At 42.2% G+C, this 26,301-nt stretch overlaps 1 protein-coding gene and 2 long non-coding RNA genes across 9 annotated transcripts in view; 1 reads left to right on the top strand and 2 right to left on the bottom strand.

The window, feature by feature from the left end:
- The window catches only part of KIF2A (kinesin family member 2A), a 48,233-nt gene extending 32,693 nt beyond the window's left edge, over positions 1–15,540 (bottom strand). For 4 of the 5 annotated variants that reach the window (XM_083403941.1, XM_083403938.1, XM_083403937.1 and 1 more), the window contains exon 1: positions 15,052–15,370. In XM_083403941.1, the coding sequence (XP_083260067.1) occupies positions 15,052–15,115 (64 nt within the window). In that variant the 5' untranslated portion in view covers positions 15,116–15,370. Of the gene's footprint in view, positions 1–15,051 lie in introns of all 5 variants that reach the window. The other variant, XM_083403940.1, reaches the window with a different exon arrangement.
- Positions 12,393–14,769, bottom strand: LOC310660137. The gene is made up of 2 exons (XR_014503230.1): positions 14,657–14,769; positions 12,393–14,277 (listed from the first exon to the last, which is right to left on the bottom strand). It is a non-coding gene; the product is annotated as an uncharacterized lncRNA (long non-coding RNA).
- Positions 15,535–25,777, top strand: LOC310660078. Of its 3 annotated transcripts, none has more exons than XR_014503137.1 (4): positions 15,535–15,647; positions 16,480–16,941; positions 20,251–20,343; positions 22,593–25,777. It is a non-coding gene; the product is annotated as an uncharacterized lncRNA (long non-coding RNA). The 3 variants fall into 3 exon arrangements; XR_014503138.1 differs by lacking the exon at positions 15,535–15,647 and adding an exon at positions 15,727–15,825; XR_014503139.1 differs by lacking the exon at positions 15,535–15,647 and having other exon boundaries at positions 16,172–16,941.
- Positions 25,778–26,301: the final 524 nt, after the last annotated feature.

Below are 26,301 nucleotides of genomic sequence, written 5' to 3' on the forward strand. Positions count from 1 at the left end.
AAGAGAGTTCATAATTCTATCCAGTCTTATCTTGCTGTTTCTACATCACATCTTGTTCATATATTTTCTCTTTTTTCTTAATGATCTCTTCTGATAGTCTCCTTAAGCCGATAAACACCAATAATATGCCTGTGTGAATTTTTCCGTTCTTCCAATCCTCAAATCAAGATGGTTTCCATATATCATCGCCCAAGGCACAGCTTCCAATTGGCTGCAAGAGCTTCCTGCCGTATTGGATGTTCAGCTTCCGAAAAACGTTCGCAAAATGGAACACTTGCTTCCGGATTTGCGGCGTTCTGGAGCCGATTTGTTCGACAACTAAGCCGTTCAAGAATCAAGGTACCACTGTAACTTCCACAGGTGATGAGGTGAGCTGCTGACCAGTTTTTAAAGTGTCTTGAGCTATAGAAATTGCAGCTGTGAAACTACAAAGAACACTCTGGCTGAAGACACATTTCCCTCCCTTTGGATCATTGCCCATAAGGGCAGCCTTACAAATAAGCCCATGGAACTCCTTCATATACCTATGCTAATCATTTGCAATGTGATACTAATGACCTAAAAGAGAGAAGGAAAAACAACTTTTCCAGTTTACAAAAGCTTTGTTGCCTGTTTGTTTGAAGGAGGTTCTTACTCACCAATGGCAACTAAGCAGGTGACAATTTGCAAACCTACCCAAGCACACCTGAGCACTTTGTCCTGCTTTCAGTGTTTGAAGTTTGAAAAAGATAGGAGAAAATCTAGAGAGGAATGTCATAAAATTTCTCTTTTGATACTAAATGATACATAAATAAATTCTGAACCACCTAATCACTCAGAAAAAATAGGTGTCATGATATTTAACCACATGCAGCAATTAAAAATAATAATCTAATAATTATTTTGCCTATGTACAACAGATTGCGTATAGTAGTGTGCACCTTTCTAAATGTATTGCTCTACCTTACTAAAAGAATAAACTCTGCCATTCAGTTTCTATTACAGAATAATTTTCATAGTTTGCATACAAAAAACAATGTTAGCAATTTATTTCCCTTTCCTATTTCAGGTACTGACTGATCACACCCAACCTTTAGATGACACAGCACATGAAGGCAACACCCTATTAATCGCCTATTCACAACGTACACAGTTCTCTCATTCCTTCAGTGCTTCCCCACACATCTTGGGACCTACTTTTCTCTTCTCAGTTTCAATTCCATTTCCTGCCTCTCTCTCAACAGCATCCATTTGAGTATATATTTGAACAAAATGGCTTGTGCTCTTCTGTACTAAAGTGGAACTAATTAATGCAGCTTCTTCAACTGCTCAAATCAATTCTAGCCAGAGATGAAGTTATCTTCTGCCAATTAACAGAATGATAGGATTTAGAACACCATGCTTAGACAGTGGGGAGCATCTCTTTCCTGACAGTGACCTGGTTTGGGATACAAAAAAGCATGGAAGAGACAGAAAAGGGATTTAAGACACATGCTTTAAGATTAAAATGACAATTTTCTTCTATTATAATTATTTCTGCCATGAGAGAAGCAACAAACACATCCAAAAAGATGTGATGTGTTCCTGAATACCATAGCTATAAAGCTAAATTTGCCTACCTGGAAGCAAAGGTAAAAATATGTGCGAAAAATACCCAGTTATTGCTTCTGATTGGCCAAACCTGATAGCCTAGAGAAGAGGAAAGGCGGAGGCATACACAATCCATTAAGACATTGAGATAACCTGTGTATGCTAAACTCTCACACAAACTTTTCTTCTCCTTTTGTAAAATTCCATCTGCTGCCTGAGATACCATTCAAACTTCTTGTAAAACTCTGTTGAGCTCAAAATGCAGTTTGAGAATCTGAGAATGAACAGCTGGTTAAAGACCTCCAGAGAAAAATACCATGCATGTGGCGGCAACTTTCCAAATACCAGAACTGTTTTTGGAACTCAATATACTTTTAAGAATGGTGTGGGTATTTGATGGGAACCACTTCTGGTTAAGAATTGGGGGAGTAGAGGCGGAGGGGAATAAGGGTATGGACAGAACCCTAAGAATACACATACACCTGCAGCGACAAAAAAATTAAGAATGAACCAGAGCCTTAAAAACTAACCAAGAATGGTGTTGCCTAACATTCTGACTATACATACTTCTTGACCTAAAGGAATTTCACAGAACTATGGTCGCAATCTAGCTCTTGTTGCATACAAGTCTTGCCCAACAGGTAGTTGTTCTGGATTGTGATGCACATTCCCACAATCATAAAAATATACAAGTAGCCAGTTCAACTGGAACAAGAGTACTGTCTATATAAATACAAATGGATACCTGCATCCATGTTGGTTGTTCACATGTAAGCTTGCTTCTGAACACAACTTTCCTTGGCTGGATTACAGGAATTATGTCTGACCTTTCCCCTCTCAACTTCATCTTGTGAAAATCTAAAAACCTATGATGTATTGGTCAAACCAGGAGGTAACCATAATGCTTTTCTGTTGCTGTTCAAAGACGATGTGTCACAACCACGAAGACGGTAGGTTCCCCAAAGTATGTTTCTTCATAACATGAAGAAACTGCCCACCTCCCAAGGTTAAGTCTTCTGCAATTCTATGGCTACTATACAATACTCACAGATCTGAAGTCACAGAATTCAGGAACTGACAAATGTTTGAAAATAAATGAATATGTTAACTAATGACAATCTATGAGAGGATATATCTCTGTTACCTGCTGATATAGACTGCCCTAGCTCTAAAGGGCTTTTTGTTCTAAATTCACATATATATACTCTTTTTATAAGAACGTGATAAACAATCAGTAAGGGCCACACTAAGCTTGCCAAACATATGAATGAGATTCCATTTCAAATACTAGTGAGCAGGAGTCAAATTAATCTCCTGAGAAAAGCTTCAACATCAGCTACATCTTAGAATGTTTGTTATTTGAAATATTATTTATATAATTAAAAGCAATTAGGAAAATGATTATGAATCCACTTGATACAGTAGCTATGTAACAGATTCTTTAGACGAACGAAATAAATTCAGGTCCTCATGTTACATGAAGCATGAATTACTAGTGGTACCTCGGGTTACAAACACTTCAGGTTAGAAATGCTTCAGGTTACAAACTCCGCTAACCCAGAAGTAGTTGCTCCGGGTTGCGAACTTTGCCCCAGGATGAGAACGGAAATTGCGCGGCAGCAGGAGGCCCCATTAGCAAAAGCGCGCCCCAGGTCAAGAACGGTTTCGGGTTAAGAACAGACTTCCAGAATGAATTACGTTTGTAACCCGAGGTACCATGGATTCCCAATAAGCAAAAATAAATCTTCTGTAGCTAGACTGGACAAAACCAGAAAGTATTCCACCTAGACTAACGCAACAAAAAATAAAGCAGTGTGTGTGCTCAGAATGTTGATGGTATCTCACTTTCAACCTTCAAACAATATCCCTCAACGGTTCCAACAGCAGAGGGGATTAAGATGTAGCTTGTGACACAGAGAGATTAATTCCTTGGGATCTGATAAACCATCCCCCAACTTGATAATTCAGAAATGTTGTGTCAAAAAAGAGCAATCTAGGAGATCACTCTCATCAACTTCCATGGGCAGCCCTACAAAATAGCAAGATACCATGCCAAAGGCCACCAAGAGGCACAGAACAAAGGGACATTTCCTACGTCAATCCCTACATTGTCTATTTCAAAAGCAGTCTTGGTCACTTAACTGTCCTGGCTATCTGACACCTTGTACTAGTTTTCATCACTTATGGAATCCATATGCAATTTGATAAAAAAATTAAGTTTCTATTAATAAACCTGACCAATGCGTCAGCATCCTAGTCAACTAACCCTACCAACCATCACATTGGCAATGCAGTTATGAAATCACAAGTAGAGAAGAGTCAATGGCAAAAGACTTGCAGAATTGTTTAAATTTATGAAAGACTGAATGTTCTATGCTACCTTCAGTAGTAGCAATGCATGCAATAAATAGGACAGGGCAGACTAACACCATTCCCAATACTTCTTTCCAGAAACACAGTTGCAACTGCATGAATGAGTGACAACCGTTGAAGAAAAATCATGCTTTCCACCTTGAGATGGTTAGAGTATACACTGACCAGGTTTGTATGTAACATGAAGACAAACTATAGTCTGGCACAAACAAGCAGGTTCCTAGAGCAGCGCCAAATTATGGTTTAACCCTTGGTGGCATGACAGCAACAGGACTGGGGGAGGAGCACAGAGGTCATGAGCTTCACAACAAGAATCCACACATTTCCTTATTTGCAGTAAGCCATGGTTTGATTTAGTGGCATGTACAAACAGAGTTCAAATTCCCACTCACCCAAGAACCTCACTGTGCCTACTTGGTTTTTTCCAACCAAACCTACACCCTAAGGTTGTAAAAATGTAAGGGGGGGGGGGCTTAGAGGAAGGGCAAATCAAAAATGTGATTTTTAAAAAGTAAACAAGAGCCTCAAATAAGCTCTTACCCAGATAGCTCAACTGGAATCACAGCTATTCTACAGTGCCATAAAGATGCATAAATTGGACAGAGTTCCTTGTAAAAAAGTGAATACAGGTGACAACCATTTTAAGCATGTGTCCAATTGATGTGCGATCACCTACGCACAGGTCCTTTTGGATGCAGAAGAGGGCAAAATGGGGGCATAACAGGGCAGGGCGAACTTATGCACACTCCATGGCACATGCAGGGGCTGGGAATGAAATGGTCACTGCCCGTATTCATTTAAGTGAGATTGCATATATGATTTATAGTCTTATAGTAAGGGCATTCAGTTCATGGCTTTCAACAAAGTTGACAAATGTTTTTTCAAGTCAAGATATCAAAATACTACACAAAGATTCATGAGAAAAGGAGCAATACAGCCTGCTCAGTGCTACATTATTGGTACAGATAGATTATATCACCTTTAAATTGTTCTCCTGATTTTAAAGAGCTTCAACTATTTTTTAAAAAATTATATGCCACGGTTTTATATAAAAAAATGAAAACAATTTACCAGCAATTCCATTGCAATAAAAACCACATAAAAATTAAAACAGATCCCCAGTTGACTATTACAGAAAATGTTTTTCTTAATTGTCTGCATAAGCTTGGTGGCAACGAGAAGTTGTCAGCAAACATTTGATGGTTAATATAGAAGGTGCCTCTTGAATGTCTACTGGGAGAGCATTCTACAGGGGTGGGTTTTTTGTGCTGCTGTCAAATGAAGCTCACCAACTCGGTGGACAACCAGCAATATTGCTACACATGACTGTTATAGACACAGGTGAAGACATTCCTATTATCCTGGGCTTTAAACATCTGATGAAGTTTTAATACCTGATTCTGGTACTATTTTCTGGTACTGTGGGTAGGAATAAATGGAAACCTCTGCAAATGAAAGCAAGCAATTACTGGAGTGTCCCTAAGGATCTGTATTTGGACAGGTGTTATTTAATTGGTTCATAAATCATCTAGAGCTGAGGTAGACAGTGAAATAGTCAAGTCTGTAGATGACATCAATTTATTCAGGAAGGTGAAAACTCAAGTAGACAGCATGGAGATCCAAGAGGAACTCTCCAAATTGGTAAATAGAATGGGCAATAAAATGGCAAATGAGCTTATTCTATGTAAGGTAAGTATAAAATGATGCACATTGGAGTAGTAAACTGCTGAGGTATAACTAATCAGATCTTGAAGTTATGGATAGTTTAATCAAAACAATGGCCCATGATATGGTACCTATGAGAAGGCAAATCCCATGCTTGGGAATGAAAATAAAATAGGCCAGTATGACAATATTCTTATCCCTTTCCACAACTGGAGCACCATTAACATCAGGACAGTGCACAATAATCAATACTCTAAGTTGAGTAAACAGCAGGTGTCTGGGGGGAAAGTACCAATGATGCTTAGTAGGAATAGGCAAGGTGTTCCACATCCTAGACACAGACATAAGATGTAACTGTGGATTTTTTGTTCCCTCGTCTGAAGGAGGACATTGTAGCATTGGGAAAGTTGCAAGGAAAAGCAACCAAAATTATCAGGAAACTGGAGCAACTTCCCTACAAAGAGAGGACTTACAAGGAAATGGCTAGCACATTTGAGGGCTTTTCGTTTACCAAAAAAAATGCCTAGAGAAGGGAAGAGAATAGATTCTTCTCCCTCTCATGTAAGTCTGGAATTCAGGCTCACCCAATATAACTGAATGACAGGAGATTCAGCACAGACAAAACTGCCACAAGATATGGTCATGTTCACTAGCTAATATGGCTTTAAAGGGGGATTAAATTCACAGAGATATATCCATTGCTCCTAGCTATATGGAACCTCCAGGTTCAAACACAGTGTGCATCTGAATGCCAGTTGCTAGCAGAGGCAGTGAGAGAGGGCTATTCCCTTGATGACCTATAAGCAAGATTCCCAGAGTCTTCTGGTTGGCAACTCTCAGAAACAGGATGCAGGACTAGATGGACTTTTCATCTGATCTAGCACAGCTTTTTAACTATTTAAACACTAGATTGAGTATTTCAGATATATGAGACCAAGGAAAAAACAGATTTCAAACCATTTCCAAATGGATTTTTCACCAAAGTTAAATAAGAGACTATATAATAACACAAACTGCATTGTAAAGTAATTAGTGAAAGGTAGGGATGCTACCCATTATATTCAAAAATGATTCAGTGTGAATCCTAAATATTTAACAAGTCTATTTTTGCCTATACTCCAGTAAAAAGGTTGCAAAAGTCTGCCTTCATACACTTGGATGCTTTTTTTAAAAAAACACAGAATATTTCCTTATAATCTGGTCTATTCTTCCTGCAATTCCCTACCTTCACACTTTGTTCTCCTTATCTCTCCTACCTGAGCAGTTCTTTTCCATTCTTCCTGTTGACACTCCACATATTTGTAGGAATGCATGTTTCCCACTGAGCGTTTTTAATGTGAGGAGACCTCCAAGGCCCCCCAAATAGCTTCCAACGCCGTCACCCCCCCCCCCAGCCAAATGCTTACTTCATTGTGCTGGTTCACCAACATTCAGAGCCTCACATGCAGCATTGGCAAGATTTTGCGTATGAAAATAGTTCCTCTTTCTAGCAACAGTGATGCCTCACAGCCAATGAGATTTGGCTATAAGCCAACTTCACCAAAAGTGAACAAAACTAGTTTAGAGTGAAGGCAATCTTCTGAAGAACCACAAAGACAGCCAAACTGCAGGTTATCAAGGCTGCAAAAAGCTCACAAAAATTGCTCCTATGACTTCTTCAATGTCCAATACAGGGGTTGCAACGTGACTTAAAGTGTCAGAGATATGTGTCTTCTTTCTACAGCATCTCCCATAAAAGTAAAATATGGAAAATGTACATGACTGAAAGATTACCAGAAATGGAGGCACACTTCTCACTGTGCAAGACACTGACAATGTCTGTGAAATATCCTTATCCCCACCCTGCTAAGATATAAATCTTTTGACTTGTTCTTCTTACACTTTTGCTCCTCACCTCAAGCTACACAATTCATGATTATTTATTATAACCACAAAGCCTGTTCTAGTTTTACTTTATAATATTACACATTGTATGATTCAGACACCAAAGACATGAAGTAAAAAAAACTAGTCTAAAGCTTGAGTCATAATATTGCACTTCAATCTAATTGCATTAATTACATATCTGCATGGTGATCTATTCCTTCCATTGCTCATTAAATGTAAAATCTATGCCCCAAACACTAAGCTGTAGAACAGCAGCAAACAGAAAGTCTAAGTGCAGCATTACAAATAAACTTTAGTGGTTACTTAGCACTTAAGTTTGCTATTTGCGGGTGGCGCTGTGGTGTAAACCACAGAGCCTAGGACTTGCTGATCAGAAAGTCGGTGGTTCGAATCCCCGTGACGGGGTGAGCTCCCGTTGCTCGGTCCCTGCTCCTGCCAACCTAGCAGTTCAAAAGCATGTCAAAGTGCAAGTAGATAAATAAGTACCGCTCTGGCGGGAAGATAAACAGCGTTTCCGTGCACTGCTCTGGTTCGCCAGAAGCGGCTTAGTCATGCTGACCACATGATCTGGAAGTTGTACACCGGCTCCCTCGGCCAATAAAGCGAGATGAGCGCCACAACCCCAGAGTCGTTCACGACTAGACCTAATGGTTAGGGGTCCCTTTACCTTTAAGTTTGCAATTATTCATAACCTAACTTCCCAAATTCCTTTTCTGTGCCCCCGCTCCCTGTCCAGCCTCAATTTCTAGAGAACATTTGTAGTTGTTTAGTCGTGTCCGACTCTTCGTGACCCCATGGACCAGAGCACGCCAGGCACTCCTGTCTTCCACTGCCTCCTGCAGTTTGGTCAAACTCATATTAGTAGCTTCGAGAACGTTGTCCAACCATCTCATCCTCTGTCATCCCCTTCTCCTTTTGCCCTCAATCTAGAGAACATAGCACAGCACTAATATTGCCCTACACTTGGCTGTATCAGACTGAAGTAGGATTATCCCTTCTAGAATGAAAGCTCATGAGCTGGAAAAGTGAACAGTACCATTCAAGCCTTAGAACTTGTTTCTTCCTTTGAGCTTAAGAGTATTGTGGAAACAAGGTGTAGGGTTCTTACTTTCTCCCTTGCAAGAATGGAAAGTTAAACAGCATGGGAGGCAATATTCTATCCTTAAAAAGCTAATAGCCACTTGCCAACTCATCTAATTGCTCTGTGGCAATGCTTACTCATCATATAAATGTATGAAACGGCCTAATGCTAAACCGAGTCAGAGCACAGGTCAATCTTGCCCAGTATTATGTACAAAGATTAGCAGAGGCTCTTCAAAGTCTCAGGTAGGGAAGCCCTGCTACTAGAGGCCCATGTAGCTGAAGATGCAGGGAGCTGAATCTTTAATTAGCTTTTTCAGGTGGTTATGTCTCAGAAGTGCATTACTGTAATTCATGTGCACATCTTTTCATGACTTGCTTAAATTGCAGAATAACAGTACAGTCCTTTACAGGACTACTACAAAGAAAACTCCACGGAGTTCAATAGGTCTTACTCCCAGGTAAATGGCACAGGATCGCACTCTAAGTTTAACAAGTTTTCAGTACCTCATTTCTTTTCTACCCGCTGCAGCTGCCAGTCTAAACACACCTCCCAAGAAGTAAGCACTACTGAACTAAATGGGCTAAACATCCGTTCCACCCCCCACGCACCCAAAGATAATGTTGATGCAGTTCTAGCAGCTTTTATATAATCAGGCATTTCTACAAAGTATAAAAGTTTTTTTTCTTAAGTAAAAGGCTTAACTTTCAAAATGGGAGTGGACATAAAAAATAGAAGTAATGGGGTCTAATGCCAACAAATAAACCACAGTGTGCATACTACAATTCTTGATGTAAAAGGCATTTCTGACCTTAGATATGTATTACACAATAAGTGCAAAAAAAATGGCACTTCAACAGGATCCGTTTTCAGCATATATCAACAGAGCATCTATGCAGATGTCCCGTTTTCATCGAAGTTAATAGAACTCATCATAGTCACAGCTACCTTGTCCCATTAAATTAAATATTCCTCTTCATGTATGAAGTATTCTTGCTTGTCTATAAATCCAGACCCTGGCATGTTTGCTGGTGATTTTTCTTGCTGCTAATTACCTAGAACTGCACAGCAGCAGGAAACAATGGGGTGTTACACATAAGGCACTAACAAACACAGCTGCTCTGGATGACTAAGGTAGTAGCAGGCTAACCAGGAAGTAGAAGACAAGAATACTGAAGTTCATGGCACAGTGGAAGTTAGGTCATATTACACCACACAGTTGCAAATAGAAAAGAATTATTTTGCCGCTGACTTCCCTCTGCCCCTCAGACAGCCTTGCCTTCCAAGGCGTCCAGGAACAGATAAAGCTGACAGATCAACCCAGAATTGAAGTATTGAATTGGGTGCACAGAAAGGCCTGCCATGCACTTGAGAATCATGGACACCAGCATGCCAATGTAGGCGGGGCCTCTTTCAATACTGGTGGGAATCGACTGCATGGCCAATCATTATCTGAGGCAGACTAACTTTATTCCTTCAGTTCTGAAATTACATATTTAACCACAATCTAAAATACTGGTCTTGCCACTTGTCTTCCAGGAACTTCAAAGATTGCGATAAATTACCGATGACCTTTTTTCATAAAAGTAATGTGAGTTGCTGTCCTGGCAGCCTGATCAGCAAATTATTTTGCTATAATGCCCACGTGTCCAGGTATCCAACTGAAGTTGAGGAATCCCCAAGTCAAGAGGTGGAGGAGGACAGGAAACAAACCCTATGTCATTTTTTTGCTCATGGCTTTCTCCCTCCCTCAGGACAAACTAGATATTACACATAGATATATGCTACATTACCATGACCTCTTTCGAAACAGAAAGAACTCGCACTTCCAGAGAGTAATCAAAAGTGTGGCTCTGTTGGTGCTTAACCCTTTCCCTGTTCATCATTCATTTATTCCAAATTCTCTTTTATTTTTCCCTTCAGAGTTTCAAATATAGGCAAACATTCAAGTGGAACACTGGAAAAAACAGAAAACCAGTTGTAGGGGCAATTTGGAGTCAGGAAATAGGGGGTTGTGTATCCCTGTGCTCACGATTCCAAGCAACACTCTGTATGTAGCTTTGCCTCTGAAAAAGAACCATGAGATAACATAACACATTTAAAGCTGTAAAGAAGGTAACACCCAGTGGAAGCAGAAAGTGCAGAGAAAACATAAGTGTCCAACCCAGCATGCCACACTCATTTGCATGTTGGCCAGAGATGCCTAGGTCACTTGTGGTGATGCTAGCTCACCCCAACAGAAAGTGGCCTCTGGAGAGTAGCGGTCACAGATCTGGTGAGAAAGATACATTTCTCTTTGTGAAGAGGAGAAAATTGGTCTCCCATACAGTATGTTTCAATTAGGGATCACTGAGCTTTGCTTGCTATAATACTACTGTCTGAAATCACTGTTTCAGAAATCCACCTAAGAGAAGCAATTCCTATCAGCATGGAGTTGCAGAGGCACAGAAACCATCCTCTGGTGCCACCTGTTGAGAATTGATGCTTGCACTGCACCCTAAACTGTAAGGGCGTAAGACTTCCTTTGGAAGAAAGTAGGACATTTTAGACTAAAATCGATTTGTGTACTGCTTCCCACATTGTTAACCTCTTGTTGATCCACTGTTGTTAGTTACAGGACACCATTTCTTGCACATACCTTAGGAGTGGGTGTGCCTTGTGGGAGGGCTGCTATTCAGCCATTCAATTGGGAGTCCCAGGTTTCTTGGCTTCGGGCTTCAGCAAAAATTTAATATAAATAGAATATCCCCGTAGATTCTGCCCACAGCCAAGTGCTGAGCCAAGGGTTACACACACATCTGCATGTAACATATTGTTTGACCAAAGTTTTCTTCCGTCTTGTCAGTATGCCAGAAGATGAGAAACAAGTGATTGCTCTGTATTCCCGAAGGTACAAAATCCTCTTTCAGTGGCTTCCAGAAGGTGGTGGGAAACACTTGCCTACCCACCCACTTCAGTTGAAAATGAATGGCAAACTGCATTTTTATAATGAAACAAGCAGTGTTTAGAAACATACATGATCACATGGAGGCATCAAGAGAAATTGGCCAGTGGTATAGAACATCTCTTCCCACATGCAACTGCCTGAATATTATACAGATATTCTTTCAGAACCACTCCTCATAGTCTTATCACCTTCATATTAGATGGGTGCTAACTGGAGAGAGGAACTTTACAGTTGTGGTGTTGTGTCCACAGGTAGAATTGTCCTTCTCAAGAAGGCTCACTTAGGACCAAACACGATGCTCTTTTGACACCTGGTAAAATACATTCCAATATGCCTAGGCCTTCAGGTATGTCACTTAAGATGGGTTTAACAGACTGATTTTATACTATTCTGTTTTTCATTTTTGTACTAACTTAATTTTATGTATTGTTTTTCTTTAACAGTATTTTACTTGGAATTGCTAGCCACCCTGACAATTTTATGAACTGAAGGGCAGCATATAAATCATTTAAAGAAATAAATGCTTGTGTTGCTTCCGTCTTGCCCACAGTGGAAAGCTACACAAACTGCAAGGGACAGAATATTTATATATTTCAATGTGTCTCTGGTAAGTACCCCATCCATTCATCTATATATGACATGGATAGCTCAGTTTGTTACAGCATGGTACCAAGGTCCCTGTATTCAATCCCTGTATAGAACAGTTGCATGTTCCTGCATTGCAGGGGTTGGACTAGATGGTCCTCAGTATCCCTTCCATCCCTACAAAACTGGAGCAACAATTGCTGGGATAATCTTAAATAGTCAACTTTCATATCACCTACACCCTATGCAGTTTTGTATGTTGGTCAGTCTTCCTTTTTTTAAAAAAACAAAAGATATACAAGAACTACAACAAAAACTGTTTTAAATTTGTAAATATTTTATATACTGCAAGTACTGTGATTCTACAAACTGCAGTCTATAACCAAGTCTTAAATTTTATAATTGTATTAATAAAAATGCCGGAAAAATTTCAAGTCACAGTTCTGACAGCAACATACCTTTGTTTCCCTCTACAAACAATTAAGCTACCCAACATTCCTGCAATTTTATACTAAACTTACTTGGACCCATGGAACCTCACTTGTACTTGCAGAAATCCACAAAAAAAATCCTGCCAGGAAACTCTCCTTAAAATTAAAAGGACTAGATCCAAGGCTATTTGCAGGTGGTCTTATTTGAGTATGGCAGTTTTAAAAACCAGGGAGAAAAGAGCTCCCTATTTATTTTTTTAAAAAATGAAAGATACAGTGGAAACAGCAAAACAAATTTATATGACTACCAATTTTCACACAAACAGAATCGCAATGCTTTTTCATTTAACTGACACAAATATTCCCCCCCTTGGGATTTTAGATATTAAGTATCTCATTGCTTTGGAAACACTCAATTCATCTAAAGAACCATTGAATTGTTTTCAAGGCCTTATAGTTATTTTCTTCCAACAGCAGTCATCCTGTCAAACCACTTTTGAAACAGACTTTTAGAAACACTTGGTGATGACAGGTGACTAACCAAACCAAATTAATTGCTAAATGTAAACCAGAAAACTGCATTTTAAGTCTTCCACAACATAGCACATTCCTGGCATTTAGACTACAACTGCCATCAGTCCCAGCCAGCAGACTGAGGTTAATGGGAGCTGTAGTCCAAATATCTGAAAGGCATATACATTGAGGAAGGCTGGAATATCAAAGCATCTCTCCAAGTAGGAAAATGGCATCCAGGGCCTCCCACCTTCCTCCACTACTGGCTGAAGCAAGCAATGCCAGAGTTTTACTTCTTAGAATCACGAGAATGGGTTTGTAGATCAGAAGAACAGAATGCCACCATTCCAATGCAGAAAATATTTCTACTCAGTTAGACTACTATTCTACCCTGTCTGCTTCATTCACCCACCTGTCTCAACTGTGGCAAGGAGGAAAACCCAAACCCACACCCCCCATTGGGTCACTCTGAAGCTGGAATAAGAATTTTTATCCTTTCTTAAATTACACAGCTGAATAATGAGTAGCCTCATCTCTCACACACCCTCACACACTTAATTCCATTATATGAGTATGTGTAGCTGTAACGCCACAATAAAAACACAGTCCTCAGAGTGCAATTAGAAGAGTTGAAAGGAAAAGCAGTTAAAAATACTATGTGCTCCTTCTCCCTTTTAGTACATCAGCATTAAATACCTTTGGCACGACATAAACACCTGATGTCCTCCCTCCTCTCCCCAATTATTTAGCATTGTTGGAAGAATCCCAAGCTGACCCCACCCCACCATCAACGAGGCCAGCTAGCAACAGACGACATCACCCCCATCCACTGAGCAACAGAGATGGGCCCATCGATTCACTCTGCTTGCAGCCTTCCAATACGCTGTAGTCATACTATCCAAGGGTAATCGCTCCCAAGCTTCACCCGCCCACGAACTTCATCTGCATCTATAGAAAGCATCGCACATGCTGCTGCCAGGAAATACAGGGCAAAAAAGGGAAACACTGAATCAACACAGGAACCTTATTCTTTGTGGGGGAGGGGGGCAATACAAACATCCGGGTGTCAAAAGGCTGTGTGTGATTCTATTTAACACACCATGGTAAGATTTTTGTCGAATAATTGGCGATGGGGCGGGGGTGAGAGGTAAAGCTCCCTCGGCGTCACTGCATCCGGCCGTTTGATGTAAAGCTCATACCGATCTGTGTGCTTCTAAAGCACGCTCCTGTTGGGGAGATGACAGGTTTGCTCAGTGCATTTGTGGAGGGGAAGAGATCCTCCTCTTCCAAGCGATCGAGCAAACCACTCCAAAGCCTCACCTTTCCTATGCTACTACACATACCAAGCAGCTGCCCCACCTCACCATCGATTCCCCCCCACAAACACCCCGACCCCCTTCCTGCAGCACCACACACGCATTGTGGGGCGGGGGTCACGCCCTTCCCTACCAGCTCCCCATTCCGTTCCCCTGTCACTCCCTCAACCTCTCGAGACTGACCCCTCCGCCCCATGGCTCCCCCCCACACCCTGCGCCTCCTGACACACACACACACCGCATATGTGTGCATTTATAAACATACACATTTCTATATATTTACACACACCCTTTTCATTCCTCCTCCTCCTCCTCCTCGCCCGCCCTTCCCCACAGCACTGCAGCAGCAGCCTCACGCCCCGAGTCCCTCGCAAGCCCACTCCCTCCCCACCGCTGCCACCATCACAGGAGGCGACACAAAAAGCGCCTTAACGACAGCGGGCGACGCCACAGGCCCGCGGCCGCCGCCGCCGCCCCACACGCGCAACCCTCCACACGCCCCGGCGGAGGGGCGGCTCGTGTCCTCCGCGGGCCCCGCGCGCATAAAGGGCCCCGGCCCCTCCCCCCTCCCGAAGGAGAAGGGCGGCAGCCAGGCAAGAGGAGGAAGCGGGCTGCCGGCGCTCCCTCCCTCCTTTCCCATTGCATCCCTCCATCCATCCCTTTCCTTCCCTCCTCCCGGCTCACCATCGCTGCGCTTGATCTCCACATAGATCCCTATCTGGATCTTGCCGAAGTTGGCCGTTGCCATCGCGTCATAGAGTGACGGTAGCGGGGTGGGGGGGAGGGGAAGGGAGAGAGAAGACGAGACTGTTCGGGGCCCCGCCGGGCGCGAGAGAAGGAGAAGGGGCGCCCGCGACGGCAGCGGCAGTTTCTACGGGGAAGGGGGAGGGGGGGAAAGGGAGGTGGAGGAGGAGGAGAAAAAGGCGCCGGCCGGATACAACAGTCGCCGGGAGCCGCTGCGGCTGCGCACACAATGGAGGCGTCACGGCAGGACCGGCTTGAAGGGGCGGGAGGAGGCGGGGCGGCCGCTGGAGTAGCGGCGGAGGCGGCGAGTTGCCCGACTTTGGCGTGAGGAGACGTCGGGGGCCGCCGCTCGGCGCTCGTTTCGTTCTCGTCTGGGGCGCCCGCGGCCGAGAGGCTCCCCGGCTCTGCCGCCCGCTCCTCTTTCGTTCCCTCACAGGAGCCACACACTGGGCGACCTAACGTTTCAGACGTGCACAGCTGCTGCCTTCGCCCTTTCCAAGCCCGCCCAGCTCCGCCCAACTTCCGTGTGGTGTTAGGTACCGACTACTACTAGCCCTGTTTGACGAGGAGGGGGTGCGCGGTTTGCCCGAGGCGGGCGATTGAATCTCTTGAACCACGAGGTGAAATTTGAACTCGGGTTCAACGCTCAGCTCCTTGCGCAGGATACGGTATTGAGTCTAAAAAGGAGCACAAGAATGCCCTTTGAGTTATAAGGTGAGTAGGAAGGAAAGCATGCAGGGTCTGACATTGCAAGCCTCAAAGTTATGGCAGCTTATAAAAATGACACCTGCCAAGCCATATATATATACAGTGGTACCTTGGGTTACATACGCTTCAGGTTACATATGCTTCAGGTTACAGACTTTGCTAACCCAGAAATAGTGCTTCAGGTTAAGAACTTTGCTTCAGGATGAGAACAGAAATCATGCTTCGGCAGCGCGGCAGCAGCAGACGGCCCCATTAGCTAAAGTGGTGCTTCAGGTTAAGAACAGCTTCAGGTTAAGAACGGACCTCCGGAACGAATTAAGTCCTTAACCCGAGGTACCACTGTACTTGGCATATCAGCTACCTGCCCCTGAGCCGGACAAGTATATCGGCAAGGCAGCTACGGCAATGGCTTGCCTCTCCAAAGGGTGCAGGAGAATGCAATGCAAAGGTTCAATACCAAGAAGGTCTACCAGGCTAGTGTGTTGAGCATGCTCTTTTTGGAAATGAGTCATGTGCAACTTAAGATCATCAGGAACATGACCTCAACACCTTCCACATCCTTCCAGGAAGGATTTGGGCATCACATGGCAGGACAGAGTTTCAAGCAGAAATGCACTCTCCCAAGCCCACATTCACAGCATGTTCATACTCCTTTCTCAGCGACATCTACACTGCCTTGGTCATGTCCACAGAATGGAAGATGGCAAGATCCCCAGGGAGCTGGCTTCAAGCACCAGGCCAAATGGCAGACCAACTCTGGTTAAGAGCTCTGCAAACGTAACATGAAGGTTGGCAATGTGGAAATCCCTTGTAGATAAACGCAGCACTTGGAGACAGTCAGGTCATGTATCCACAGCAGTGACCAGAGCAGAAATGCCTGCTGGGAGCAGCACAGAAAGAAGAAACGCCATGGTACACCTCCATCAGTGTAACTGGACGCCTTCATCTGCCCCAACTGCAATAGAACATGACTCTCTTGTATCTGTCTCTAGCCACAACAGGTACTGTAACTCTCCTGCGGTTTGACTTTACCCTTCCATTGTCTCCCAACACAGATGGATGACAACCAAAATAAGGTTTATGGATGTGCCAGATTCAAAATTGATCCGATAATTTATACAGGTACAGAAAGTTAAATAGTGCTTAAAATGGACACCTTGACCCTTTTTACTCCCAGTTTTGATACAGGCATCTCATACATCTCTTTCCCATTTTGATAAACTGCTGGTGTACAGTATTTTATTCAGGCTTGCCGAAGAAGGCATGCTTTCATTAGTTTGTGGAAGTTCTGGGCAGTGGTTCAAAAATTTAAGATTTTCCTGCCCTATTGAAGCCTCTGCTGGCAACTCCCAGCAAAAACTATGGTGTACATGTAGTTTAAATTTTGAATTGAGAATTTTGCCACTTCTACGACATTTGCAGAAAGAACATTGTCCAGAAAGTGGGAGAAGCAACAAGAGGAACAGCCATTTTAGATCTGGTCCTAACCAATGTCGATGACCTGGTTAATGGGGTAGAAGTGGAAGGATCATTAGGCGCAAGTGATCATGCTCTTCTGAAGTTTACTATACAACGGAAAGGAGCAGCCAAGCATACTAGGACTCAATTTCTTGACTTTAAGAAAGCCGACTTCATAAAACTTAGGGAAGTGCTGGGTGAGATCCCATGGACAGTAATACTAAAAGGAAAGGGAGTTCGTGATGGCTGGGAGTTTGTTAAGAGGGAGATAGTAAAAGCACAACTTCAGGCAATACCAATGAGACGGAAACATGGAAGGTGCCTAAAGAAGCCAGGGTGGCTATCTAAAGAACTTTTAACTGAGTTAAGATTAAAAAAGGATGTGTACAAAAAATGGAAAAGGGGGGAAACCACCAAAGAGGAATTCAAACAAATAGCCAGCACGTGTAGACACAAAGTCAGAAAAGCTAAAGCACAGAATGAACTCAGGCTTGCTAGAGAGGTTAAAAGCAACAAAAAAGGCTTCTATGGGTATGTTCGTAGCAAAAGGAAGAACAAAGAAACAGTGGGGTCACTCAGAGGAGAAGATGGTGAAATGCAAACAGGGGACACAGAAAGGGCTGAACTCCTCAATGCCTTCTTTGCCTCAGTCTTCTCCGATAAAGAAAACAATGCCCGACCTGAAGAATTTGGAGGAAATGATTCAGCAGAGGAAACACAGCCCAGAATAACTAAGGAGATAGTACAAGAATACTTGGCTAGTTTAGATGTATTCAAGTCTCCAGGGCCAGATGAACTGCATCCAAGAGTATTAAAAGAACTGGCAGATGTGATCTCAGAACCACTGGCAATCATCTTTGAGAATTCCTGGAGAACAGGCGAAGTCCCGGCAGACTGGAGGAGGGCAAATGTTGTCCCTATTTTCAAAAAGGGGAAAAGAGAGGACCCAAATAATTACCGCCCAGTCAGTCTAACATCAATACCAGGGAAGATTCTGGAGCAGATCATTAAGCAAACAATCTGTGAGCACCTAGAAAGGAATGCTGTGATCACCAATAGTCAGCATGGATTTCTGAAAAATAAGTCATGTCAGACTAACCTGATCTCATTTTTTGACAGAATTACAAGCCTGGTAGATGAAGGGAACGCAGTGGATGTAGTCTACCTTGATTTCAGCAAGGCATTTGACAAGGTGCCCCATGATATTCTTGTAAAGAAGCTGGTAAAATGCGGTCTTGACTATGCTACCACTCAGTGGATTTGTAACTGGCTGACTGACCGGACCCAAAGGGTGCTCATCAATGGTTCCTCTTCATCCTGGAGAAGAGTGACTAGTGGGGTGCCACAGGGTTCTGTATTGGGCCCGGTCTTATTCAACATCTTTATCAACGACTTGGATGATGGACTCAAGGGCATCCTGATCAAATTTGCAGATGACACCAAACTGGGAGGGGTGGCTAACACCCCAGAAGACAGGATCACACTTCAAAACGACCTTGACAGATTAGAGAACTGGGCCAAAACAAACAAGATGAATTTTAACAGGGAGAAATGTAAAGTATTGCACTTGGGCAAAAAAAATGAGAGGCACAAATACAAGATGGGTGCCACCTGGCTTGAGAGCAGTACATGTGAAAAGGATCTAGGAGTCTTGGTTGACCACAAACTTAACATGAGCCAACAGTGTGACGCGGCAGCTAGAAAAGCCAATGCAATTCTGGGCTGCATCAATAGGAGTATAGCATCTAGATCAAGGGAAGTTATAGTGCCACTGTATTCTGCTCTGGTCAGACCTCACCTGGAGTACTGTGTCCAGTTCTGGGCACCACAGTTCAAGAAGGACACTGACAAACTAGAACGTGTACAGAGGAGGGCAACCAAAATGGTCAAAGGCCTGGAAACAATGCCTTATGAGGATCGGCTAAGGGAGCTGGGCATGTTTAGCCTGGAGAAGAGGAGGTTAAGGGGTGATATGATAGCCATGTTCAAATATATAAAAGGATGTCACATAGAGGAGGGAGAAAGGTTGTTTTCTGCTGCTCCAGAGAAGCGGACACGGAGCAATGGATACAAACTACAAGAAAGAAGATTCCACCTAAACATTAGGAAGAACTTCCTGACAGTAAGAGCTGTCCGACAGTGGAATTTGCTGCCAAGGAGTGTGGTGGAGTCTCCTTCTTTGGAGGTCTTTAAGCAGAGGCTTGACAACCATATGTCAGGAGTGCTCTGATGGTGTTTCCTGCTTGGCAGGGGGTTGGACTCGATGGCCCTTGTGGTCTCTTCCAACTCTATGATTCTATGATTCTATGATTCTATGATTCTATGATTCTATGATTCTAACAACCTAAGGATTCTATGTGCAGTCCCTGTTTCTTTTGTTATAGAGCATGGCATTATGGTGTAAAGATTAGAACAGGGATTGCCAATGTTTTTGGGCCCTGATGCACATTTAGAAACCCAAAAAACTCATGGGCACTACCTGCAATCACATACACACAGTTCAACTTTTTTTCAACTTTCAAAACTGAAATGCCATGCATAAAAAAATTATATGTAGGCCTAACTTTGTGCAGGTTCATGCTATAGCACTGTGAAATGCATTTGAATCTGCTGCATTTAACCACAAGTTGCAGTTCACTGCAGGGTTTGTTAATGGAAGTGCATTTATAACAGAACTAAAATACATTTTAAAAAATAGTAATTATCAAGCAACTACTTTCATATTTTACAGAACTTGAATATTTTAATATAATTTCCTTTGAAAACCCAAGGAATCACAATGATGTTTTTGTTTTTAAAAAAACCTAGCAGTTTAAGACATCTCATGTTGAATCAAGTTCTTAAAGCTAGGATGTTGGAAGCTAAGTGTGATATCTTAATAGTCCTGCCCCATAATCGCTAATGATGTGCAGTATTACAAATTGTGCTTGCAACTTACAGTTAATGCACCCACACCTTCCCTTGCTCTTTCAGGCCCAAATTCAAATAAGGAAGATGAAGCACCTATGTTGCCCTCGTCCTGTTTTGCCTTATGAAGCACCTGAGCCTCATTAGATAAATCAATCTGTGAGTTGATTTGTGACTATTTGTTGCCTAGACAGTAGCTGGCAGGGTGGATTAAACAGTGGGAAGGGGTCTTCTAGCATTGTTCACTATCATTATGATGATTCACCATATAGGAGGTTGTGTATGGCAGTGAATGACATAAGAGCTCAAAATTTATTCTGAATTTGGAATTGCAACATGATGCATGAGAGAAAAATAATTGCAGCAGACATCTGGGGTTGCTTTGGAACCTGAGATGATTGGGGGCAGTGATGTGGATGGGTAAAGCATTACTTTGCTTCAAACTGCCCCCTACTAATGTCCTTTCGCAACAGAAAATATGTATGGGCCAAGATTTGTGAACTTAATAAGGTAACCTGATATTCTATGTAAGTCCTCTGAGAACCTTTTAGAAGGGGAGATCTGTTGACCTATACATGCACTGAAATATAAATAATCAATCCACCCATTCTGCCTCAAAATCAGCACACTTTTGACCTGTATACTGCCGTGGTGCAGCTTTCTTGGTCCCTATGGTCAGTCAGCTGGATTGCTTACCAAACATGCTTTCATGTTTCATTACTGGTATTGTCATCCAGTATAGCTACACATATCACACCCCAAGCAGCAATGGTACTACTCACATGTAATACATCAGACGAGACCCTACCCCACTGTTTAACCCAAGTGTGGGAAACTTTGGCCCTCCAGATGTTTGTTGAACTACAACTCCCATCATTCCTGGCCATTGGCCATGCTTTCTGGAGCTTTGAAGTTGTAGTTCAGCAACATCTGGTGATCTAAAGGTTCTTTATAACTGGCTTAGCCCAGCCTGCCAGTTACTGACATAAGCAACAAGTGTTTATACTCCACCTTTTTTGTGTAGATTGAGGTATTTATCCCTTTTATCCTTAAAACAACTGAGAGGAGGAAATCATCCAGTGTCTCACCCAGTTATTCAGTTTGCTTTGTGCCCAAGCAGGAATTTTAATAGAGCTCCAAATCCAACACAAACCAGTTTATCATAGTGGCTCTAAGCATGCTTTACCCACCCGACACATTCACAATTTGCTTCCTTTGTTGTGTTGGTGGAGTATAAACACCTGCTTGTGTTGGTGGAGTGTAAACACCTGTTTGACAGGCATGCAAAGTTTTATCTCCACAACTGCACAAAACAACACATTACGGTAAGACCTTAATCCTGTGCCCTTTGTACAAAATCACTACATGTAATTCACAATAACTGACTTGGATTAACAACTTTCCTGATTCTATACACATAAATAACATGGATTGGAGTTCCTACGTAATGCATACTAATTGAAAGCATGGGGAGTATCCTCTGCTCACTCCTTTTTGACCTCCCTATTTTTTAGTGTGATATGGTTTTTAGAGAGTAACTAATCCCATCTAAATGATCCTGAATATGAACCTTTGTATTTCTTCACCTAATTCCTTCTGAAGATCAGAAGGATCTTCTGTCCCTATACTGAATCTGGCCCCCCACTTTCCATCCCTAGAGGCAAGAAAAGGGTGTGAATGTGAAGCATCTTCAGCAGTGGGCCTTGGCATCCATCAGGAGTCTGATCTGCCATACAGTGGTTCCTCATGTTACGTACCGTCCCCTTTGCAAACACTTCGGGTTACGCACTCCGCTAACCTGGAAGTAGGTGCTTCTTGTTGCGAACTTTGCCCCAGGATGCGAGCGGAAGTTGCGCTCCGGCGGCGCACGCACAGCGGGAAGCTCTGCTTTTGCATTAGCAAAAGCGCGCCTCATTTTATGAGCGGTTTCCGATTACAAACGGACCTCTAGAACCAATTAAGTTCATAACCAGAGGTACACTGTACTCCCTTGTCAAAACGAGCTGGTGACAAGAGCAGTAAACATTCCTCCACCTACCTAATAGTTTGCCTGTCTTTCCTCATGGATTCTTCAGCGTTTAGTTTTGATCTGGGTATTCCAGAGAACAAAGGCAATCAAAATGAATTTAGTGATCTATAATATGAAAAGTAAGGGAAGCACATGAAAGAATACAGCCCCTTAAGTCTGTTCCCATGAAATTTCTCCTGGGAACACTGGAGGAAGGTTTGAGAACACTGATTAATGTAGATTTAGGCCTGATACTCAGCCCTGGTGTGGCAGTTAGGCTGGTAGCTTTGCTTTATATAAGCATCTTCCTCCCACTTTTTAATTGGCTATTTAAAAGGTAACATACTTTTAAAAACAGCTTGTATTTATTGAACAACCTACATCTTTTTTTCCTCCCCAGGTGAGTATGGATGGTGTATAAGATCAGAATTCAAGAGATTCTGCTTAAGGGTCAACACCCAGCTCTCTCCCCCCAAGCTTTTTATATACTCTTAAAAGCAGCCTCTGGAGGAGTATCAAGGTTGCAGCACTGCAGAAGAAGGTCTTAACCTTATCCCATGCTGTTTTCCTGATCTAAAGGTGGGGCAAATAGCAGCTTTGGAGAGGGCTGCTTACATCAATCCAAATCAGTTACTTTTAAGAAAAAATAGAAACATCCTTGAAATTTACTCAGAGTCACAAAGTGATTTCATGCTCTTTATTCAGCTCATAGCGGTGAGGAGGAATGAATGAAAGTCCCCTCAAAGTATCTGCTTTATATACATTATTTACACAATGGGCTGCACATGATTGGCTAATTCTGGAATTCTACTGTAAGCCAATCAGGTTGTGGATTCACTTATATCTGGAGCATGATTGGGTGGTTCCTGCCAACCAATCATACTGCTGTGTTGTTCTAGGACCAATCAGACTGCTGCATTCTGAATCCTATTGTTCTAGGACCAATCAGACTGCTGCAATTTGGATCCTATTGTTCTAGGACCAATCAGACTGCTGCAGTTTGGATCCTATTCAACTCAGTACATTAACAATCCTCTCATCAAGTTTGGCCTCTTAAAATACTTTTTTTACAGGAAACTTTTAAAGACATTGGCATTATCTAAGTATGTTAATGAATTAATTTACTTTTTCATACACACTTAGTTAACATTAAGGAACCTAAAATGTGGGCAGGTCCACCAGGCTATATTGGTCCACTTCCCTTTTTTCCTTTTGGCCCAAAGGACTTCAATATTCTTAATTTCTTTGTGCACATGAGCAAAACTAATTTCCCCAGAACTGTGCTTAAGCTTCCCCTTTTCAGCAATTGTAGTAAAATCATCTCAATAAAACTAACAGCTTGTATTAATTCCTGCTCCCACTTGAACAATTTAACCTTATTAAGAACAGCAATTCCTCTTAATTGACCAAAATAAAATTGGTGCATATTCACCAGTCCACTTCTGTCTCCTAATTTTTCTAATTCAGACACTTGTTCACATAAAACAGTAAGGCTGCATATAATTTATGCACTTGAAAAAGTCAAAATCCTCCTGTATTGGACAATCATTCACTAAACAATAGGTGAGCACTCTGGACTGAGTTTCTGTCATTCCTATCACATTATTATTCATGTGTATGATATCTTTAAAAACTAATAAGCCTTAGGTATAGATATGATTTTGGAAAATGACAAATACCGAATAGAAAAGATGATTTCATGGTAGCTGAATAGCTGAAAGTGGACATTTTTGTTTCCTAGTATTGTGACTTCACTGAAGCAGCAGTAGCAGCTCAGCTCTCTTCCAGTCCCCTCCTTCCTACTCAATCCCCCTTTAAGCATCTCATTCACCGTATGGTGTAGTTTTTTAACACTACCCCCAGCTGAGTATAACACTTCATGAATAATAGCATTAGGAAGCAAGACTACAAAGTACTGCAAATACAAGAACAGTTACATCTACAGTGATACAAAGCTTTAAACTATTATTTTTGCTCTGAAATAAAAAGTAGACTTTTGTGTAGGGAAGGACAAACGACACCACCAAAAAACCCACACACAGCATTTTATTCAATTTCCTATAGTTCTGCCAAGAAATAATATTTGGTTTTGCTATATAGCCATCACCATGATAATGTTTATTGAGATTAGAGGATGGATTTCAAAAATTAATCATAACTGAGCTTGCACATATTTTGAGTAGAAATATAATTTAAAGTGATGTCTCAAAGATTTTTACAACAACAGCATTTATTTCCAAGTGCATTTGCTTAGATTTCTATTTAGTGAAAATTAGTATGCAGGTAGTGTTCTGAAACCATAAGTACCACATTTGTCTTAAATGTCCATTTTATTGTGCATTCATGACAATTTGTGCTCATGATGATATCAGGGTGGTCACACGTGATCCTGCTTTCTATACTATTTGTGCTTGCAAAGGTTTTGTGGTAGTCACACGGCTTCATTTCTAAACAGTGCATATCCCATCACTTCCAGCTGATATCCTGTAACTTGTTATCTATCCCACAAATGTTCTGGGGGTTTTTTACCTGTTTTTGGTGCAATAATGGGGAAGCATTGGGGAAGCATTGCAGAACAAGTAATCAAGCAGAATAAAGCCACTACTGCTGCACTATGACCATATCAAGAATAGGCGTGCAACACTGGTGTCAGAAGTAGAGTTTCCTGGAGGAAGGGCCTGTGAGTAAGGTGCATCTGTGCTGAAATAGGAGGAGAAATAGCTACAGACCTTGAGCAGCTTGAGAGAATAGAACAACATCAGAACAAGCAGTTTGAGCAGATGCTCTAGCAGCAGCAGTGGTGACAGATGGAGCAGCAGAACCAGTTGTTTCATATAATAGAGCCACAACTAGCAGAGTGGTAGGGAAGTCTCCATGGAGTGGAAAGTGTGACTCCATCCAAGGTGCGAGCATGCTTGATGTGATGCTACAGGGGGTTAAAAGTGACCCGGAAGCACTGCTGCGTGGCATCCAGAGGGAAGGGGTGGCCAAAGAGATCCAGAGCATTGGTGGGCAGCTATGAGGCTTGGACTCCAAAGGGCTGCAGTCAGTAGCTGAAGGCAAGGGGGAAGACAATGCTTCAGAGAAGGGTGCACTGCCTGAAGCCAAAGAAATGCTGATTAATTACTCCTTGGGAGCCTGCTGTGGAAAAGGAGCAGGAGGGATTGGGGGTGCCTGTAAGTGTGCAGGGGCTGTTGTTAATTGATTTCTTCACCCCCTGTGTGCTTTCTGTGGAAGAGAGGAAGCAGGAAGAATCAGTGCCTGTGGAGATGCCAGAAGACGAGGTGTGTGTGAGAGAGAGCAGGAGGAAAGTAAATTAAGCAAGGCCATTAGGAAGACTACAGAGGATCAAAGGGACGCTTTGCGAATAAGCAAATGGGTGAAGCCCCTCAAGAGATAAAGCTTGGGTTAGAAGCTTAGAGTTGAGAGGAGTTACGTGATGGGAAAGCAAAAAGGCAGAAGGCAGAGCATGATGGCTGATGTCCATTTGAAAGAGGCAAGACCCTCTTGGAGTGTGATGTAAGGAACCCCTCTATCGTATGCTCTGGTTGTTAATATGTATAAATAAACCATATATCTAAAGAACCACTGTCTTCTGTGCCTCATTTTCCAAAAGAAACAGACCCTGGGTAAGCATGTCTGGAAGTCCCAGGAACCTTGCTCCACTCAGAGATTACGGGTGGTATGGAACAATGTTCTCCTGTAAATGTTTGTGTTCATTGCAGCTTATGGCTGAAACCAGTTAAGTGAACTTGGCTGTATCTTGGTGCTAGGTATTGGTGGGGGCAAGGGAGACAGATGATTGTTTAATAATAAAAAGAACAGTTATTAATAACTGAAGTTTACTTAATTCTAACTGAAATATGCAGAACTTTTACAGTTCAAAATATGGCAGATATTAATATATTTTATTGTACTATTTAGTATTCATATTTTTCCTTCTGTAAACTGTGTTCAGAGGACAGAATGATTGTGTCCTAAATCTTCTCTTGCTTTTAGAAACATTTCCCTCCCTTAACTGGATTTCACTTTTACATAACTGAAAACATTCACTGAAGGGCACAGTTCAAGTTTGATTTCTTTTCAGAAAATTGCAGAAGTTGACCCTT

The sequence above is a fragment of the Podarcis tiliguerta genome (genome assembly GCF_965153285.1).
Source record: "Podarcis tiliguerta genome assembly, chromosome: 11".
Classification (NCBI taxonomy): Eukaryota; Metazoa; Chordata; class Lepidosauria; order Squamata; family Lacertidae; genus Podarcis; species Podarcis tiliguerta.